The sequence below is a fragment of the Oryzias latipes genome, chromosome 21 (genome assembly GCF_053564925.1).
Source record: "Oryzias latipes strain Hd-rR chromosome 21, Olatipes_Hd-rR_3.1".
In the NCBI taxonomy this organism is placed as follows: domain Eukaryota; kingdom Metazoa; phylum Chordata; class Actinopteri; order Beloniformes; family Adrianichthyidae; genus Oryzias; species Oryzias latipes.
In genome coordinates, this window is record NC_136257.1 from 33,328,181 (window position 1) to 33,348,873 (window position 20,693).

Here is a 20,693-nt window from a genome sequence, read left to right on the forward strand (position 1 = left end):
ATGATCTGTCCGTGCTGAAGGTCATTTTTACAGAACAAGCAATCTCATAATAAGAAATCAAAATAGGTTCCATGCAAGCACTCAATACGTACGCTAAAGAATCTGTTAGAGTTCTTCAAACTGAATATTCTGCAGCCCAAAAATAAGTATTTTTCCACTTGAAAGCAAACGGTTTGTAATTTATTTGTGGTGTTGTTGAGTTTTTATGGACCTAATAGGATTAAAGTCTCAAAATACTAGTGTATGAGTGGAAATTACTCATTTTTAGAAATAAATGTGGACAAAATGAGAATTTAAGATCTATTGAAAAAATCTAAAATCACCACTTATTTTTAGAACGTAATTCTACATTTTTCCCCCTAAAATAATGACAAGGAATGCCAGTCTAATTCATCAACATTTGTTGAACTCTGAAATAACATCCTTAAATTCTTTGTTTAATATCTGAAGCAAGAATTCCAGTGTAATTCCAGTTTTTTTGAGAATTATATCAAGGTTTTCTATTGCCAAGAGTTTGGAGCCAAAGGATTTGGACTAATTTCCTCTAGTTCTTCATGATTTAGAGAGAAGCCTGGAAAGGTGTGTAGCACAGAGAAGTTAAACAACTTCAAACCTGCTGAAACATCTTGGTGGTCCGGTTTGAAGTCTTTGCCCGTATCACATAGTTTTATGAAGCGAGGGTGTGCTTATCGATGAATCCCATCTAAAAGGCAGTTGCTGCTGCTAAATCTTGAACCAAACTTTCACACATTGACTCGGCTGAGGAAGGAAATCGCAAAAAGGCAATTTGATCTTTTTTTTGTGTCAAAGCTTCGTGTCTGGAAATGGTGATCTCTCCTTGTTCCAACTGTGGATGAACAGATCCCAATGATCTATCATATATCAAAGGCATTGAGGGGCGTTTGCATGCCACATGGAGGATATTGAGTTTTGAAATTAGAGTCGGGTGCAGAGTTGGCCCCCTGGTCACAGACAGAGAGCTGCCTGACATCAACCCCACATTAAAAGGTTCATTAAACACTTTGGAGCGCAGACATTGTAGTTGAGAAGTGACAGAAGGTGGGGAGAGAAAAAAAGGTGAGGGCATGTCGGAACGCCCCCTGACAGAAGAGGAGGTGAGGAAGGTGAGGAAGGTGAAGCTGCCAGGAAGGTGAGGCTCCCAGAAAGGTGAGGCTGCCAGGAAGCTGTCCTTCCGTCCGCCTGCAAGAGCCAGAGCTCCTGAAATCCTGTGAATGCCCCAAAACCTTCCAAACAGAGCATCTTCAAAGCTATTGCCTTTTGTTCTGATCTAAATTCCTGCTAAAATGAAAAAAACTCTAAAGCTGCAGAGAAGAAACTTCTTTGGAGGCATAAAAACAAAACTTCACGTTTTTTTCCTCAGCGCATTTGCTGGTTTTGGACGCCAGGAGATGGCAGACGCCTCCAGCTCTGACTGACAGGACAGAGCGGCACAAAGAGACGCCCCCTCGCACGCGCCTTTTATACTGCAGCCGTTTTTGGAGCGCGGTGGGCGGGGCCAGGGGCCCCCGCGCGGGGACCGTACTTATTCAGACAAACAACCTGAACGGCTCATTCTGCACTCATCCTGACGGAGGGACACCGGCAGCGACCATGGAGGTGAGTCCGGCTCTGCCTTCATGGCTTCTCCTCAGTTCTACTGCTGTGTCTTTGTTTTAAGGTTAAGATCATCTTCAAAAAAATTTTTAAAACACTTTATAAGATTTTCTGGAAGAACTCCTTTCATGTGTCTAAATCTATTTTTTCCCCTCCATTGTTCTTGTCGCAGTATTTCTATGAAAGCATCGTTTTCGACAACAGCTCTGAAGGCATCTTGGATGGTTCTGGAGACTTTGAGTTTCCAGAGGAGGCATATAAAGAAGCCCTCAGCAGAGACTTCAAGAAAATCTTCCTCCCCACCGTTTATGGAGTAATATTCGTTCTTGGAATTGTGGGTAATGGATTAGTGGTTGTTGTCATGGGATACCAGAAGAAAGTGAAGAACATGACAGACAAGTACCGGCTGCATCTCTCAGTGGCTGACCTGCTGTTAGTCCTCACTCTGCCCTTCTGGGCGGTGGATGCTGTGAAAACCTGGTACTTCGGAGGCTTCGTCTGCGTGTCGGCGCATGTGATCTACACCGTCAACCTGTACAGCAGCGTGCTGATCCTGGCCTTCATCAGCCTGGACAGATACCTGGCCATCGTCCGGGCCACCAACAGCCAAGCCACCAGAAAGCTGCTGGCGAGCAGGGTGATCTACGTGGGCGTGTGGCTGCCCGCCGCCTTCCTCACTGTACCCGACCTGGTGTTCGCCCGGGTCAAGAGCGTCTCATCCCCCAGCTTCAGCTTCAGGAACGACAGCGTAGAGATGGAGGACTCCAGGACGATCTGTGAGCGCTTCTACCCGGTGGAGAGTCGAGTGGTGTGGACCGTCATTTTCCGCTTCCAGCACATCCTGGTGGGCTTCATCCTGCCTGGTCTTGTTATCCTCGTCTGCTACTGCATCATCATCGCCAAGCTGTCCAAAGGCACCAAGGGCCAGACGCTGAAGAAGAGGGCTCTGAAGACCACAGTCATCCTCATCCTGTGCTTCTTCTGCTGCTGGCTGCCCTACTGCATTGGCATCTTCCTGGACACCCTCATGATGCTGAATGTCGTCCGCACCACCTATGAGCTGCAGCAGGCGTTGGACAAGTGGATTTCTATCACCGAGGCGCTGGCGTACTTCCACTGCTGCCTGAATCCCATCCTCTACGCCTTCCTGGGAGTGAGGTTTAAGAAAACGGCGCGCAGCACATTGACAATGAGCAGCAAATCCAGCCAGAAAGTGAATCTCATGACCAAAAAGCGGGGGCAGGTTTCCTCTGTGTCAACTGAATCCGAGTCTTCGAGTGTTTTGTCAAGTTAACTCACAGTCTGCGTGGAAAATCTGGGATTTCAGGTTCTCAGAGGAAAATTCTAAGCTTTCAAGAACTTACTACATTTTGTACAAATGTAAAGGAAAAAAAAGAGTTTTTATACACGTTGACTTGGATGCCCTGAAAACTGCAGCTGAGTGTTTTGTTGTGGATTTTGAAGCAATAATTTTGGTTTTACTGATTGTGACCTTTGGCTTTGCCTCGATTCTGTTCAATCGGTCTCTCAACGTCGTTCCGTTACTGCTGTTCAGAGTCTGTGGGGTTTGCCAAACCTGTAGCTCCTCCTGATCAGCCTGTACATAGTCTGTAGCATGTGTGTATGTTCGCGCTTAGGTTGTGTGATTGTCCTAAAGGTTATTTATTGTTGTCATCACACTGGATGATTGTAAAGAAAAATTGTTGGCTGCTTTTTTAAATGTTGGAAAATGTTTTTTTTTTTTGTAAAAATAAAAAGTTCTTCTCACAAAAGTCTTGTGTTTTGTGCAAACTGCCCCTCTTCTGTCCTTGGTGGAGGGGGTTGGGGGTATTCTAACCAAATGTCACCACCTGAACTGGCTGAAAAGCTACAGACAGAGCCTGTAATTGCAGGAACATCTGTGCTCTTTACATCTCAGCCAGTCATGGCACAAAAGCTAAAATCTTCACTTATAATTAGCGTCCATATGGCCTCCAGACAAACAAAGGGACGGGTTAAATCCTACTTTAACACTTTACAAGAGGTTCTGACTTCTTACTCGTTGGGAATCTTACATGGGTTGTAAAGTAGATAACTATCTAAACTTATAATGTTTTCTGATTAGTAGAGGTTGTGCTTAAAGACAAAAGTGCCACAAATCTGCCTCAAGATTAATATCAGGTGAAAATCTGGGAAAGCTGCTCAGATTAACTCAACTCACAGAATGATGTCCGAGTAAGAGACAAACTTCTCAACAGAAGTTGAGAACGAAGCCATCAAATGGTCAAAAGCAGCTCTGGCTTTCTTTCAAAACCCCGGGAGAGAAACATTTCCATGTCTTTACATGTAAAACAGAAGTGCCTCAATTAAGTCATGAGCTTAACGGCCGTTTTAGGGGCGCTGGTCCCTCACAGTGCAACAGGATGGAGCACAAGCTGCTTTTTCAACTGGAAATGTCTCCAAATGATCCTGATTAGCATGAGAGGTCGGTCACCTCCGCCTGTGTGCGGAGAAATCTTCCCTACATTTTAACCGACCCCTTCATTTATCCTTCTGCGGGGTTGAAGGGGCTTAAATCAAGTGACAAAGAAATGGTGAGCTGTAAAGCAGAAATAAATAGATGAGAGATAATCATGTTTAATAGCCCAAAACACTAAAACTGGGGTGTCCAAACTGTTTGCAATGAGGGTCAGATTTGGTGAGGTGAGAAAGTGTGAGAGCCAACCACTCAGCTTGATATACTTTTAACTTTTTTAACATCATTACATTAAAACGAACTATTCAATGAACATTTTATTGCAATTAAACAAACAAATCTAAACAAGTTTTTACCAAAATCCCAGTCCATTTGTCATTTTTTGCACTTTCCTTTCCTTGTTAGCTTGTTGTGGATGGTTTGTCTGGTAGTGCATCTTCATGGTCAATATGAAAACATAAGTAAGCCGACGGCAATCAAGATATTGTGAACACAGTTAAAAAAAAATGCACATTATTGCTTTTGTGAAAAGACTCTGCAGGCCGGTGGAATTTTAATCGTGGGCCACACTTTGGACATGCCTGCTCTAAAATGCTTTTTTGGGTGAAACTTTTGAGTCCATTTCTTAAAAAAACTTGGCGCCATCAGCAATCTCTTTGGAAACTCTTTTTCCAAAATTCTTTTGGTCTTTCAACCTAAAAAAATACTAAAATCTCTTTCTTAATTACAAGAAATGTGGCTTAACAACTTGGCCATTTACAATATTTTGTTAAAGAAAACAAGAATGAGATCACATAAAACTATTTGTTGATGCAGTCGGTCTGACTGTAAACATGAATGGGGATGCACAGAACCTTTGCTGCTAGTAAGACATTTCAAAACACTACTGTAGGCAACATGCAGTCACAGTTTCTTAACATGTCTTTGCACTACTGTCATCCAATGAATGTGCCTGCTTTGAATGAGGTTTTGCACCTCCTTTGTAATACAGGAAATGCTGTATGGTGTTAGAGCAAATGCACAGAAAACAGCTTTTTCAAAAAAAACACTATAGCCAGTGCATAAGTGCTTGGTGCGTCATTAAGGAGCTCAACGTTTCATTTTCTGAAGTAAAATCAACCAAAAGACCAGAAAATGGTCCCCACTCCTGCCCTACATGTTGAATGTTTTATAAATAAGGGAAGCAGCATCAGGCAGTGTAAATTACCTCTAAGGACTGTTGCAAAACAAAACAACAGAAACAACAAAACCTGCTCTGACTTCTGTGTTTTGGGGCAACTGAGCAGCAGGGGGGCCGTTTCATGCATCAGGAACCAACATCCTGAGAAAAGCTTTGATTACCTCCCCAACACACAAACACACACTGTACTCAAACTACCAGCACTTGCTGTGCATTCCTGCAAAGGTCACTGTTACATGGATGCACTCTGTACACTCAAGCAAAAGTGTGGAAGTTGTTTCCAGTGTGGAAAAGTAGCCCCACACACTGCAAAAACTGAATCTAAAGAAATAAAAATGAAAAAGTTTGTTTCAAGAAAATGTGTCTTATTCTCTGTCTTGACAGAGCAATACTCCTGTCAAGAAAGTTTTTCAATTCCAAAATAATCGTAATCTCAACATCTTAGTGACTGAAGTTTTTTTCTTAAAGTAAGAATTCTTGGTAAGATAACTTTTTTACACCATTGGATAATTATTTTTCCTTTTTTGTTGCTTATTTAAAGAAAGTGTGCCTATAAGAGACAAATGTTTTGACTTTTTTCTGAGGGGCCTGTTTTGTGGACAATGGTAATTGAATTATTTGGCTCATTAAAAAAACACGTTTGGTTGTTCGTCTAGGTGTGTTGTATAATTAGTTATATGTTGTCGGGTGACCACAATAAGTGGCAAAGATTAGACTTCTGAATGAGAGGAATTTCACATTAAATGAGCTTATAATATCATTTTTGACTAATAAAACAACATAAGAAGTTGCTTGGTGGCAGATTTTGAAGAAAGAAAGAAAGAAAGAAAGAAAGAAAGAAAGAAAGAAAGAAAGAAAGAAAGAAAGAAAGAAAGAAAGAAAGAAAGAAAGAAAGAAAGAAAGAAAGAAAGAAAGAAAGAAAGAAAGAAAGAAAGAAAGAAAGAAAGGTTCCTGGGAATGATAAACAAAAAAACTATTTTCGGTCTAAATACAACAGTTATTATTTTATATGATTATTTTGCAAATGCATTTAGTTTATGTGTAATGTCCTCATTTTAAGCACAGAACGTATTCTCAAAGTGTTTACAACTTTGCTGATTCTGTGTACAAGTCGAGCGGAACGGAAGTTGATCCCTTGTTTCTCGCCGGAATTCACAGCTGTTTCTTCCGGTGTGCGTGCGCGCTGTGAACAGCTGATGTTTAGCCTAGCAGTCAGTTGGGACTGATTTCGTTGCATTTTTTGCTCCTAAAGAGAGCTCGTCATGACGAAAGAAAGCGCGCAGAGGTAAGAATGAAGTTAGAAACGGCGACAGCGGAAATGCTCAACCCGCCGCGAGGCTTCAGGACGAGTCTCGCGCGGCTAGCATGTGCTGGTTTAGCTAATACGTGCTGATTGCGTCAGTTTGACCAATCATGAGATGATACAGTTACACTGTTTAAAATAAAACTTTACAGAATGAACCAGGGTAAAAGCACACATAGAGTGTTTCTGGTGAATGAAACACCTGCAAAGCTGAAATAAAACAACCTTTTGTTGGATATTTACAAACTATTATGCTCTTATTATTTAGTTTTCCGAATCCAAAAAAAAATCATTATGTTAGAAATGCGTGTCCTGTTTTGTTCTAGAAATCCTAAATCTGTATTAATAACCATTACATTTAAACTTGACATCGACTTTTATTTATTTATGTTGTTAGAAATATGTTAACTGAGAAAGTTGCCTCCACCTTTCCACCAGGTAATCCATCAATCAGGAACTGTGACGTGTGCTGAGATATTACAGAACATCAACAGGTGCACCTCGTAGATTCAGTCTAAGTTTGTGTCAGAATTCCCTCACTATTCACTGCTTAGTTCCATATGTAGTTGGTGTCTGAATCTAAAATTCCTGATGCATCAAAGCTGTCTAATTTGGTGAAGATAGACCACAATGCATTGCGTTTGAATTATTTTTCATTCGAAAATAATGAATGAAATGAAATTTTTTTAATGAATTATCCAAGATTTCCTCATAAAACACAGTGGATTCATAAATAGTCTTTGTAAAATGTTCATATTTATAAGTTTTTCACTTTGGAAAATGGTTGACGGCGTAATTGCAGTGAAGAAAAAGTAGTAAAAATCTGTCCGATTGACTGTATTAGAGAACTGGAGGGAGCAAGTATGATGTCACCCAGAAAAAATTTCGGCTCCAACCAAATGTTGTCAATTCAGTCGCCTTTTTTCCCCGCAGTATGGACGTTGCCATGTTGGAGCCAGATGTCGTCAGTAGCAGTCATTGGTCTGAGTTTCTATGGCAACCATTTTCACCAATTAGGAGTGAGCTTGTTGGAAAGCCACGCCCCTACCACTTTTGCGAGCAGGTTTCACAAAATCTGTCTAATGTTTTAAACGTGGGACGTGGGGGCCAACAGGCTCCACCTACTTTTATTGAGGCATCTGATCGGTCAGTCTATAAGTTAAATAACTTGAACTACGGAAAAATATAACGTGAAAAAAAATTAGGATTATTAAGAAGATGTTTTAAATAAAAGGTTTCAGAGCAGAAATGGTTATTCTGACCAACAGAGTAACAGTTGAGTCTATGGGAGTTTGGCTTCTTGGAGCCAGCAGGTACTTCCTGTTTGGAGTGCCAGGGGGGAGGGTTCAATCAGTCCAGTTCTTATAAACAGTCAATGTTCCGAATAGCATTAAAATACAGGGCCCTAGTCTTTTCTTTGTTGGGGTGCAGTGAGTGAATTCAGACATAGTCTAGTTCTGTAAGATTCTTCCCAGCAGGTCTTTAATCCGTCGTTTTGAGTCGGTAGCACCTCAGTTCTTCACTCTGGTCTCATTGGAAAAACGGATATTCTCGCTTCATTGGTTGGTGGAACAAAACTGATCCAGACTGGAGCTTCATTGATCTGTTTTTGCACCTTATCGCTGTATTTTTACGCTCCACTGCTTCTCCCTACATTGTGGGCTGTGGTCGTTTGTTCCAGGTTTATTTGGCTCATTGGAAGGAAGTACAGTTTTAGTCTAATGACCTTCCTTGGAAGTCGCATGTTGGGGATTTTATTTGATCTAGCTTTGCTGTTGTGTTATTTCCTGTGATTAACGACGCAGTGCCCGTGGGCTTCCTTCAGGTTCTGACACCTGCTGTTTGTGGATGTTTTTCCACCAAACCGTGCTCATTCAATCCCCTACATAATTATAGAAGTGAAAGGTCCACACTTTATGAAAGAAGGCCTTTTATCTGCAGATTTATGGCTGCTTCAGCTTTTATTTCCTCTTATTCTTTGACCCACAATGCGAGTACATTACTGTTGGACAAACGACAGTTTTAATAACTAACTAAACCACAGTTTGGTGCTTTCTTGAGTCGCAGAAATAGTTTATTTGGAACGTAGTAAAGACATAAATCAAAAGTAGTATCAGAATGTTTGTTTTACTCTTTACCAACAGTGTGGAAATATTAACCCTTTTCTGATCAGGTTCTTGGTAAGGCCCCGCTGCCACCTGTCCATCATCCACTCACTCTGACTCCAGCTGTTTTGGTTGAAAGAACAATGGGATTTCAGTTATCACCACTTAAAAGCTGGACGTGGTGATGGTTCGGAATTAGTTTTCCCAGGCAGTCAACTACTTCCTGATGGGATGGAGGAGAGGCTGGGGGCGGAAGGTGGCTTTTCTGTTTACGGCGTGTGTTTCTTCCTGTTCCAGTGCGGCGGAGGAGGACCAGCAGGCTCAGTCAAAGAAAGCTCTGAAGAAACAGCAGAAGGAAGCGGAGAAAGCTGCAAAGAAGGCTGAGAAACAGGCCAAAGTGGTCAGTAGTGGTGTTTTTTTTCTCTACTGTGCTTTGATGTTTCACTTCCCTTAAACAGCTGTGACGTGCTGTTATGGCGGCATTGTGAGCCCAGCGGGGTTGGTATGGCGGCAGGGGGGAGGCAAAGTGTCCATTGTTTAAGTATTCCTGTCTTTTTTGCTGTTTATGTCCCCTCAAAGTTCTATTTTCTCCCTGGATGAGCAGCTAGCATAGATGTTAGCCATTCCACACACTTTCCGAAAAACAGGTCACATACCGTCCCATTGAAACTCTTTGAACTGCACGGTGGGATTGTGGGAAAGACGCTGTGGCATAGAAAGTTTGTAACTACCTCCACCCACTGCTATCCTCCTTAAAGCCACTTCAGACCAGATCAAGTCTGCCGGCGCTGACAGAGTCAGTAACAAGACTTGGATCTAAAGACAGGTTCAGTTTTAAACGATAAACCATCGGTGGACTCTGTACTCAGACACATCAAGACTTCCTGAGGAGGTCAGGTGGAAGGTTACCAGTCAGTTCATTTCCCAGGTTGGTTAGTGATGGACAAGGACAAAGGACTCATATAAATGATATAATTGCACTTAAACTTGTTTTTATTTGAAATTCAAGTGGACTTTAAGGTCAGCTCACTTTGTCCAAAAGAAGACATTGGTTCTGAACTGGGAGAACAAATGTCTTTCTGGCCAAGAAAAGGTTGGTTGTAGAACCTCAGGTCCACCCTAAAACGTCTGTGTTTGGGTTGATGAAGAGAAGAGTACAGTTAAAGCAGAGAAGGAAGAAGATTGTTACCGTAAGCTGGCACTTCCCAACCCTGAAATACCTGAGTCCTTGTATCTATCATGGAGCTGTGGGTTAGATCAACGAAACGAGTCAAACTTGCAGGACAGGGCCACTTGAGGAGTAGGGTTTGGAACCGTGGCATCGGGCAAAAGTCAATGCGATTGGAAAAAGGTTCACGTTGACGTCTGTCAAATCATAAGTCAGGTCAGTTCTTTCTGCCCTCCTCTTGTGTTTGTAATGCATCGCCGCAAAGAAATCTGATTTTCACATTGACCACACCCCCTTCAAATGTTTGACCGATCACACGCAACAAAAGTTCAGCTAAGATAGCTGAACTGTGACAACTGTAAAACGACCTGGTGAATGTCTGATTTGTGGCGGAGCATGAATTCGCCTCATGAAGGCTCAGAGGACCAGATGAACAGCAAATGAGCCGCTGACGGCTTTCAGTTTGTCAATGAGGCATGAGGATGGAAACGAGTCGTCACCATGACAACAATGGGCTCGGTCAACAACTAGAGCTGTTGCTCTTGTTTCTCAGCAAGCTATAGACTCATTTCCTCACAACACAGTCCCAAAGTTCCACTTAAGTAAAGGAGGGAAACCTCTGATCATTGTGAAGAAACTCTGCATCGTCATCTAAATGTCTGGAATTTCTTTGTGAGATTAGTGCCTTAACATAAACATTTCCTTTAACATCAAATGCCATTTTTCCCTTCATAGAGCCGTAATCACAATAGCCCTTTTTTTGGGTGGATATGGGCTGTCTGCGGGCGAAAACGGTCAAACTTGTTCAGTCACACAGATGACCCCCTGGAAATATCAAGGTCGTAGACGGCTTAGTGAACCCATAGAGAAAAAATGTTCATCCACTTATTTCTACGCGGCCAGTCGGTGAGAGCTCGGAGTAGAACTGCTGCTTCTCCACATTGAAGGGAGCCAGTTGAGGTGGCTCAGACATCTAGTGGTTGAGGTGGCTCAGACATCTCCCTGGGGAGGCGTGTCGGGCATGTCCCACTGTGCGGAGGCCCTGGGGAAGACCCAGGACCGATGGAGAGACTGTCTCTCTGCTAGCCTGGGAACGTCTCGGGGTCCCCCCAGAACAGGGGTCTGGAACCTATGGCTCTTTTGATGGTCACATGTGGCTCGCAGACAATTTTTTAATTATAAAATCTTTTTTTCATTAGACCAGTCCAGGGGTGCTCATTATGTCGATCGCGATCGACCGGTCAATCTTCAAGGACATGAGGGTAGATCGCAGGCCAGGAAAGATAAATAAAAAAAAATACTTCTAAAAAATCCACCAGCCAATCAAAATCCTCACCGAGAATTACGGGACTTGATTGACATGCAGAATGGCCAATCGGACATCCTCTGATACATACGTCACTGCAGACGTGTGTTTAAATTCACTGAGGGCAAACTCTGTCATCACAAAGTCGCTGTCTGCCCCGCGGGACGTCAAGTCCCCGGTAGAAGACCACTCTGGACAACCGGAGTGTTTATTGAAGCCGCCCCACGTGTCTCCTCCTGCTACCAGCTTGTTTGCGGTTCTCGCCCGATAAATACGAGCTCATTTAGGAAGCTGTTATTTCCCGTGAAACGCGCTTCGTACGGAGCCATCAGCGCTTTGGAAATGCCATACTTCCCCCATTGCACGGTTTAACAGAGCATGACAAATGATAGTCGCTGCTTACTGTCTTAAAACGCCTCATCTGTAATACAAAAGTACTCTGAGAAAGAGCGGCGCAGTTGCAGGGACGGGATGTGAGGAAGAGGGGGGGGGGGGTAGTGGGCACATTGTCATAACTTAAAACACACAACCCGTCACTCGCTGCAGCGTGAGTGTGTGTTTGTCTCCACGTCTGCATGTGAGCAATCTTTCTTACATCTAAAGAACATTCAGACCAACCTACGATCACGGTTAACGGATGGAAGTCTCAACGCCTGCATGAAGCTTAAACTCACCACGTATCAACCGGACTAGACCATCAGCAAAACCACCACCCAGCACCAGAGTCACATTAATGCTAAGAAATACTCATCATTTATTAGCAACAGCATAAAGGCCCGTACACACCGGGACGAATATTCGCCAGGCGTTATTCGCCAGCGTTTTTCGCCACGTTTTTTGTGTTCACACCCAGGTGATTTTCGCTGACGATGAGCCGAGCGAACATGCAATTTCATTCCCTGACATTAGATGGCGCTTAATGTAAACAGAAATACTCCTGTACACAAGGTGACGCTGCGCAACTTTACGCTTCTTAAAGTCGCTTTTCACTCATAAGAAGAGAGCAAGTATTTACGCGCTTGTCAGAATCATACAAAGAAAACATGAATATTTCAAGCACCAGTAGCTCCAACTGGTGCTTGGTTCGGGGATATTTTAGAATGTCCGTCCTTATTTCTTCGCGGCAGTGTAGACGCTACTAGGCGTCTATCTTCTTCGCTGGTATGTGTGCTCAGCAAGGCAGTTTTGTGTTTGAGCGCCCCCAAGTTGTGTTTTACTGTAACTTCAGAAGTTCCAGACACGTGTGCAAAAGCGCCATTCTCATTGGTCGAATAGATTTCGACGCAAGGCGTCAAAAAAAAAAACGAACCCGAGGCGTTTTTTTTGACGCTTTGACGCGTGCCGTTTTTTCGCGTCGGTGTGCACACTCTCATTGGTGCCCTTTGTTTAGTCACGAGGCGTTAAACGTCGGCGAAAATCGCTGGCGAAATTCGTCCCGGTGTGAACGGGCCTTAACAATGTTATTGAAAAAGAATCCACAGACTTATTGTACTTTAAAAGTGTTGAAATTACATCAAATGCAGACATTCACTGGTATTTTTAGTTTTAAACATATTGTAGCGGACTGAGCTTAACTGGGTGGCTGTTCGGTCGCGTTAAAAGTTCCGGAGTTCATTTGCATTCATCATGCAGAGATCTGATTGGCCCTCAGGTCCGTCACTCAGCCTGTCGTTGGGGAGTTTGGACCAATAGGGTTCAGCTATGGGCCGAATAAGGGAAATGGGAGGGCTGGAGCAGGGAAGCATAAAGTTGGGAGAAGTGCTCTCGTCTCGGCGGGAGAGATTGAGGAGTTGCTGAAATAATTGTACGGCGTTTGTTGCGGTCTACAGTAACCAGAATAAAGAACCCTGAAAGAGGTTAAGTCTCCGTGCCTCAGTGTGGGAAAGGGACACTACAATAATGTATGGCTCTTTGGAAAGTAAATTTAAAAATATGTGACGTTTATGGCTCTCTTGGCCAAAAAGGTTCCCGACCCCTGCCCCAGAGGAACAGGAGGAAGTGCGGGGGGAGAAGTAAGTCTGGGCATCTTTGCTTAGGCTGCTGCCCGGTCCCAGATGAGAGGAAGAAGATGGACTGATGGATGGATGGATGGATGGATGTTAAATAGGGAAATGGAAGTTCATCTAAACTCACTGTTTTGCTTCCATAACTGTATCTTTTAGACCTGATGTACAAGCATGCGCCTCATAATACGGTGCACCTTGTGGTGCAGAAAGTTTGGTACTAGAATAGAATGAAATTCCTCGATCAGAATTCCCAGAGAGAAGATAAAGATGTCTAAATCAATTAATTGATGGAGTTGGACAACGTGTGCCCCGCTGTCATGACTCTTTGAGAGGTGAAGCTTCTCCAGCTGAGGTTACCCGCTCCACCTGGTTTCACGGAGGATGCAGCTGTTGCTGCTGTCACACGCCGCCGTGTGTCTTCCCGAGGCGGCACCTGGGAGGCGAGAGCATTGTTTGCCTGTTGGTTTGTGTCACTTTCAGCTCTGAAGTCTTTTCTGCAAACTCACATCACCTCTGAGGCATGGATGCGGCTCTATCGTTTCCTAGCTATAGACTCCCAGGATTTGGTTGATCACAGGCTGCAGTATCATCCATCATGTGATGGGATTATCATATCAAGGATGGCCGATTCCAATTCACTTCACTGCCACCAGCCACTTCCCTGCACCAATATTAATTTGCATAGAAAATGGAAGTGTAGCATTGGTGGGGCTCGATCTCATCCCACTATGGAAGTCATTCACCTTTAAGTCTGTGCAGAAATAAAGAATATCTGTCCACTTACACGCTTCTATTACCTAGTAATATCCCCTTCTGCCATTCCTCATTGATGTGATGGGTACAAAAAATTCTGGGAAAGGGCTTTGCAGTGTTTTGAGGCTTTTAGTCGGGGCTATGATTTTGTGATTTTATTCAAATCCTCCAATGGCGCAGGATGAAAAACACAAATTACAAGGCTGTTGTTGTGAAAAGTTCCCCCCATTTGACGTCAAAGTTTTGGAGCATCTTGTGTTTTTCACCAAATATGCAGGAAATAACAGGAGGAATGTCTGATGGCAGCAGACCTTAACTTCCCTGTCGCCTTCTTGTGTTGCAGGCTGCAGAGCAACAAAGCACCGAGGAAGATGTAAGTACCACCCACAGATACCAGCAGTCGTCCTCCAACACCAGCTCCTTACCCTTGATTCCTCCGGTGCACGCCGTTCCAGCCGTTTGTGTGCAAATACCTGCAGGCATTCCTGCGGTTCTCACAGCTTTTAGCCAAGAAGACGATAAGACCCATTATCTGTCTGTCTGTTATCTCCGATGAAGCAGACAGACAGACGTCAGAAACAAGTGAAATCACAGAGGCAGAACTTGCTTATGGACACTTTTCTCTTTGCTTTTATTCCTTAAGGACTTCGCCAAGGACCGATATGGTGTGTCAGCTTTGGTCCAGTCGCAACAAAAACTGGGTTAGTACCAGCGACCAACCCAAACACTCACTTATTGTTGGAAAAAAACAGTAGAAGGGGACATTTGGAGAGGTTCAGAAGCGAATGACAGTCGAACTTTGCGTCAACGTTTGAACGTTTTAAACGTTCGTGCTTCACTGCATCACTTTGGATCAATGGCAGTCCAGTCCATGAAGAGAGACGTTGCGCCTCAGTGGAACGAAGTTATTTTGACGCCCAGAGTGTGAAAAACACATTAACATAACAAAAAAGATCGATCCTATCTACAAGCAGTAGCTTCTTACATAACTTTCCGTCTGTCATACGGTCTTTAAAAAGAGGCTTTCTGTTTATTAATCTCCAATATTCCAGAACAGGGATGCCTTAATTGAAGTGGGAATAATTTCCTTTGACTTATGATGCTGCACAGCGTGAAATGTTTGACGCTTCACTCCATGTGTTGTGAGTCGCTCTCTGCTGTTGTTTCAGCTAAAAGGCATTTGCGACGAACAACAAGTTACTTGTAAATGAAGTTAAAGTTTTAAATGGGGAAAAAAAGAAGAGTGATGTGGTTTTTGGTAGATCAGTTCTTTGTTGGCAACATTCAATGGAGTCGGAAATTCCTCTAACTCCACAATGTTCATTGTGCCATCATTTTTTTGGGTTAGACGATTGGATGGTTAAAAAAGAAACGCTATTCAGAATGTCATGATGTCATGAAATTGGCGGCACCCGCAAGGAGTGAAAGGCGGAGCCTCAGAGATCGAGTCGTCATACTACTGGGTAGTGAAATTATCTGTAAATTATGATCATGTATGTGGATATAGTTTACTCTGAAAGGCTTAAGAAAAGCAGGATTTAGACCCTTGAACAACTCATTGTATAGAACTCGGTCCATGTTTTCTCTCCTGTGGTGCCTCATCGTTCCACTAGGGGCAGTAGAACCGCTTTTCCTGCTCGTTTCAAAATGGCGGCTTCCACGAAAACACTTTCAAAAGCTTTTGGTATTTTTCAAACTTTATGGTGAGAATAACTCATTTATTGTTTGTTTCTATTGTGTATATTTTAATCATACATTAAACTGAATAGTGAACAGCCAGTTTGCCACTTTCTAAGCAGCACAGCTCACTCATCCCACCATGTGTACTTCCTACAAGAATAACCCATTCATCGGGGAAGTGAACAGGCTTTTATGATGTAAGATTCATTTCCACAAAGCATTTTTACTGAGAAAATATTTACCAAACGTGAGTTTTTCTTGCTTTTATTTGTTTAGTTCATTTCCTTAAGAGTACGCTGCCATGCAACGTCTCTGCAGGGATAGAAGCTGCACCGAAACTCGAAAAGCGCCGTCAAGGACAAGAACTTTTGGGTCGAAGCCGTCGTCCATCAGCTGTTTCATGTCCAGTCGCCGCAGACAAAGCAGGGCCTCCCTCCCTCCCTCCCCCCGCGCTCCGCCGCAGGGACCGGGCCGCGCGGGGAGGGCTTTCATGTGGGTTAACGGGGGGGCGGCTCGGTTTTCCCCGATGCCGCCTCGGTGGCTGCCTCTTCTGGAGGGGGCCGTGCCTTGGAGTGATGCGGCTGAAACCAGAGCCTGTTTGTCAGGAAGCCCTCAGAGGGCCCCACCGCTGCGTCTTCGTTATCAGACATGCCTGTAATTTGAGTGTTTTATTGTGGACGTGCACACGCACGCTCGCACGCTCACCTGGTGACGGTGCGCTGGGATGTGAGCAGGAGAAATGAAATGTTCATGTTTGCTTCTGAGCCAGACAGGAAGCTGGTGCGAGTCCAAGACCTCACTCCTGAGAAGGCCGACCAGCTGATTTGGCTCCGAGCTCGAGTCCACACCAGCCGAGCCAAAGGTGAGGACCCCCCCCAAACACACACACATTCTGTTCTTCTGTTCAGTTTCTTTTTTTTTAACATAAACAGCATACAGTGATCTGCAGGAAACTACAGCGGTTAGATCTCCTAAAAAAAGTGAAACTAAATGAACCCCCCAAACCCATTAAAGATCCACTTTTTGCTGTTTTTAACAGGAATTTTTCTCATAATGGAGGTCATATATTAAGAAAATTACGCTTAAAATGGTATTTTTAACTATTTCTTTACAGAAGTTTTTGTGAATCTGGAGCAGAAATGCATCATTTTTAGATGTAGGCAAACGTCCTATGAACTCCTGCCGCTCTGTAGAAACTATGTCCTAGAAAATGACAGGTTTTCTGATTTGAACTCAAAACAGCAAAATCATAACTAAAAGTCCACTGGGAACGCTTTGAAAAGATGATCGGAATGAGTGTTTAAGGAGTTTTGATATTTCTGGTTAAATTAGAATACCTTCCTGGTTCTTTGACTCTTATTTTGTCCTTTTTTTAATTCGTTCATGTACTTTGCTAAAGTCAAATATTCATGTGGCGTCTGAAAGTTTGATTGCTGCCATTTAAGTCCTGATGTGCTCAAATCTTTAGGTTAGAGAGTTTAAAGTAGTAAATCTGCTCTACCTGCCCTCTTTTTTTGTGTCTTTCTTTGATTTCACAACCTGGCGCTTCTTTTGCTGCCAGCCTGTTTGTGTTCCAGCTTCACAACACTCTCCTATTTGAATAGAAGGAACCGTCAGAGCTCTGCCCGCTGATTCCACCTCCTCCAAAAACAACGGCGTATAAAGACGACGGCCCTCTTGTTGTTTCCTCTCAAGATAACTTCCAGAGTCAAGAGTCACTTCCTTTCCACTCGTGTTTTCATTCTCGCTGCTCGCCGTAGGAAGTTCATGTGAGCAGAACAACATCCTGATTGGTTGTGGGATGAGGTGTATCTGTCGGTGGGAGTTTGGCAGGGCTATTATCCCCCCCTCCCCGCCTGCCTGCCTCCTCGCAAACGGCAAACCAATCTGGGTGGTCCCACTGCCTCCTTCTGCTGACAAAACATGTTTGCCGTCCTCCCAGGTGTGTGTTTGTGTGATAAAAAGGTAGCAATCACACTTTCTCCACACAGAGCTCTTTAAAGACAAAGCTCCTTCACAAACGTCACCCCCCCTGCAGCTGTGGGATGCCCTGTTGGTCACACACAGCCCCCCCCCGTCATGGGATCTCAGCTTCAAACGTGCCCCCCCCCCTGCTTCATCTTTGCTCTATTGTTGCTTTCAGGGAAGCAGTGCTTCTTGGTCCTGCGTCAGCAGCAGTTCAACGTGCAGGCGCTGGTCGCCGTGGGAGACCGTGCCAGCAAGCAGATGGTCAAGTTCGCTGCAAAGTGAGTCGCCGCTGCCGTTTTTCCTGTCACACATGGCAAAAAGAAAACAAAGCAAAAAAAACAATGGTGGGAAAACGCCGGGCCCTAATCGCCCACTGATCCGCATTTGGAAGAAGGGGGGAGGGGGAGAGTGATGGGGAGGGGTTGCAAATCAATCATTTTTCACCTGACAGCGCAGGCTGCCTCTTGACGGAGGCGACGGGTGTTAACCCAGCGCTTCCTCAAGCCACTCCAGTGGCGAGCGTCGTTAGTCATGTGAGGAGCTCAAACGCAGCTTTTTACCGCCGACGCCATTCAAGGGTCTGCTGACGTCCAGACATATGGAGTAACTGCATGATGCAACTGCATTGGACTGAAATATCTTTGGTTTCTAAACAGGCATACACCCAGTGTTTAACGAATTAAACGTGGAAGACCTTAATTATTATGCAGCTTCTCCAAAAAATGTTGCTTAATTAGTAAAAAGGGTGACACCCGCCGCTGCAATCGACCGCACAAAAAGAGGCAGTTGATGCTCACGTTTGGCAATGCAGTGGCTGCTGAACGTCAAAGACGTCTTTATTGGAGCTGGAAGCTGACGGCAGCATCAGCTCTGCTCAAAAACCCTCTTTCTGTTTCCTTCTATGAAACGACAGTCAATCAATCTCCTGAAAAAGATTTGCAGTTGTATTTCCCCAAAACACATCTGCGTTTCGCGTGTTTGTCAGCTTTCACACCTCATGACCTGTAAGTTGACTTAGTTATGAAAATGTTTTATTTAGACGGTATGTCTCTGAGAAAATCTTCCTGTGATCTCCTGAAGGCATCTCAAATGTTAGTCCTTCTGGCTTTTTGAAGGACGTGTTCAGTTTATCTTTGGATATTGGCTCCAGTTTTTATTTTAGACCAAACAGCGGTTCATTTTTCCCTGAATGTTTTAAACATTCATAATTAAAGTAAAATAAAAGCTGAAGAAGCTTTGCTCCACAAGAACGTCACGCTCTTTGGAAACAAAGGCATAAACCTTGTAGTAGAAAAGGGAAAAACGTGAATAAAAAGGAAAATTCTCCATTTTCTGTGGAAGACTTCAACTTTCACTGGAGGAACCATAAATGAGGCACAAACGTGGTTCTTTCATGGTCGTGACAGTTACACTTCACCTCATGAGGGAAGATGCCAGAATGGGCTTTTAGCTGCCGGCTGAAGTAAAGGAGAGCTCTGGACGGCTGCCTCCGTTCTTGGAGGGCATTTAGTCCATCTGCACTTTATCTGCGGGGTCGTCTTGAGACGGACTTTAGCTCAGAACCTTTAGCCCACAGAGAAAAGCAGCATCCTTCAGCTCAGTTTTATGATTCAATGTTGTTTTAGCTGAAAGAGTTCTGATACAAGCAAAAATATCCAAAGTATTTATCAGAAGGTCATTTTCTGAAGAATTTGGAGGCCAATATTTTGCAGCGACAAAGATTATTCACATTTTCTTTAACTCAAGGAAACTTTCAATCTTCCCAGAAATAGATGGTTTAACCTCAAGGTGAAGGTGGAAAAGGATTGGCTCTTTATTTAAACAGCAATCCTGTGTTTCTCTTTAGACTCCAAAGCTGCATTCAGGTGGAAAAACTGGACCAAAGTGACAGCTGTGCTCAGTTTTAAACTGATTCTGGTGTCTCCAACATGGCAGCAAATCAACATCGGATGACAAAATTGGCTGGACGACACGGTTTAGTCAAGTTGTAAAAGCTCCTGATTAGACTGATGTAACAGGGTTCATAGTTATTCAGAGCTGAACCGACGACTGCAGACGTCAGCGAACCGAAGCAGCATTGTCGGGAAGAACGGCCCGAGATTCCGGTTCCAGTGATGTCAGACTGATAGGCACATAGAACGGGTGCTTCAGGTTTTACCAAGCCCCCGTTGGTTGGTCGTTTGTCCAATCTTCACAAGGAAAACTCAAACGGGGTGAAAGGTGTGGATGGAACAGCCCCTCCTTAATTTTGTTTACGTTTGCTCGTTCCTCATTCTTGTTCTGCAACATTGTGGTGTGACCGTTGTGTTGTAAAACTGTTGCTGCTGCCTGACCTCAAAACAAATGAAAGTGTGGGGCTGTTGCCTTGGAAACCGTCGAACATGGACACGGAAAAGCAGCAGAGTCATTCCGGTGTTTGGTGGAGACCCGAGTGAGCCTCTGAGCGGAGCGGTGGTCCATAGATCCTGCTTTATATTCATCAGCCGGAGCAGGTGGCGTGGCGAGTTCCCGCTGCTCTCTGCCTCGTATCTCCTTTCACACACTTTGCTGCAATGATAGATTAGCTGAGTAAGACCCCGGATTAGAAAGATCCATGCATAATCTTAGATGGGGCAGAGATGGCGTCGTAGGAAAGCCATCCTTCTTGGATTGTGTGTCCAAACGGTTTTGGGCTCCGCAGCGTTTATTAACTTTAGACACCCGGAGCGCCGTTGGTCGGGTTCCCTCCGTTAGACCGAGCTTGACTCGAGGTCTTTTTTTTTAATTTCCTTTGGCGATAAAGGGTGTGTCACCGTTTCAGCCATTGAGACGCCCTGCACAAAAACCCTTACTTTAGAGGGGGGAATTGAGTTAATAGTTTATCTGAACCCTGATGTGGCTCCTTCTGTATCCAGAGATCACGTTTGTTTCCTGAGTGGCCACCCTGAGCTGGAGTGGCTGCGCTGAGTGACACCGCGGCTCCACCGAGAGCATCTCCAGAGGTTATTAAGGAGGGATTTATTTATTTTGGTGATCTAGTATTGATGGGAAGGGCCGCCGCAGCGGCAGCTGTCATGGGGCTGGGGGGGCACAGCCGCGCCGGTGTTCAGACCCTCATTACTGCCTTTTAATGAGGAGGGGTGACGGATTGCAGCAGGTTTCCCATCTGGCCATGC

General features: G+C 44.2%; 2 protein-coding genes across 2 annotated transcripts in view; both read left to right on the forward strand.

The window, feature by feature from the left end:
- Positions 1-1,165: 1,165 nt before the first annotated feature.
- Positions 1,166-3,386, forward strand: cxcr4b (chemokine (C-X-C motif), receptor 4b). The gene is made up of 2 exons (XM_004086924.4): positions 1,166-1,617; positions 1,787-3,386. Exons 1-2 carry the CDS (start codon positions 1,612-1,614, stop codon positions 2,906-2,908), a joined length of 1,128 nt encoding a protein of 375 aa, XP_004086972.1. The 5' UTR covers positions 1,166-1,611; the 3' UTR covers positions 2,909-3,386.
- Positions 3,387-6,346: 2,960 nt separating this feature from the next.
- Positions 6,347-20,693, forward strand: part of dars1 (aspartyl-tRNA synthetase 1) — a 29,110-nt gene continuing 14,763 nt past the window's right edge. Inside the window, exons 1-6 of the mRNA XM_004086925.5 lie at positions 6,347-6,534; positions 8,955-9,057; positions 14,234-14,263; positions 14,534-14,591; positions 16,340-16,432; positions 17,714-17,816. Of these exons, the coding sequence (XP_004086973.1) occupies positions 6,512-6,534; positions 8,955-9,057; positions 14,234-14,263; positions 14,534-14,591; positions 16,340-16,432; positions 17,714-17,816 (410 nt within the window). The 5' untranslated portion in view covers positions 6,347-6,511. The remainder of the gene's footprint in view (positions 6,535-8,954; positions 9,058-14,233; positions 14,264-14,533; positions 14,592-16,339; positions 16,433-17,713; positions 17,817-20,693) is intronic.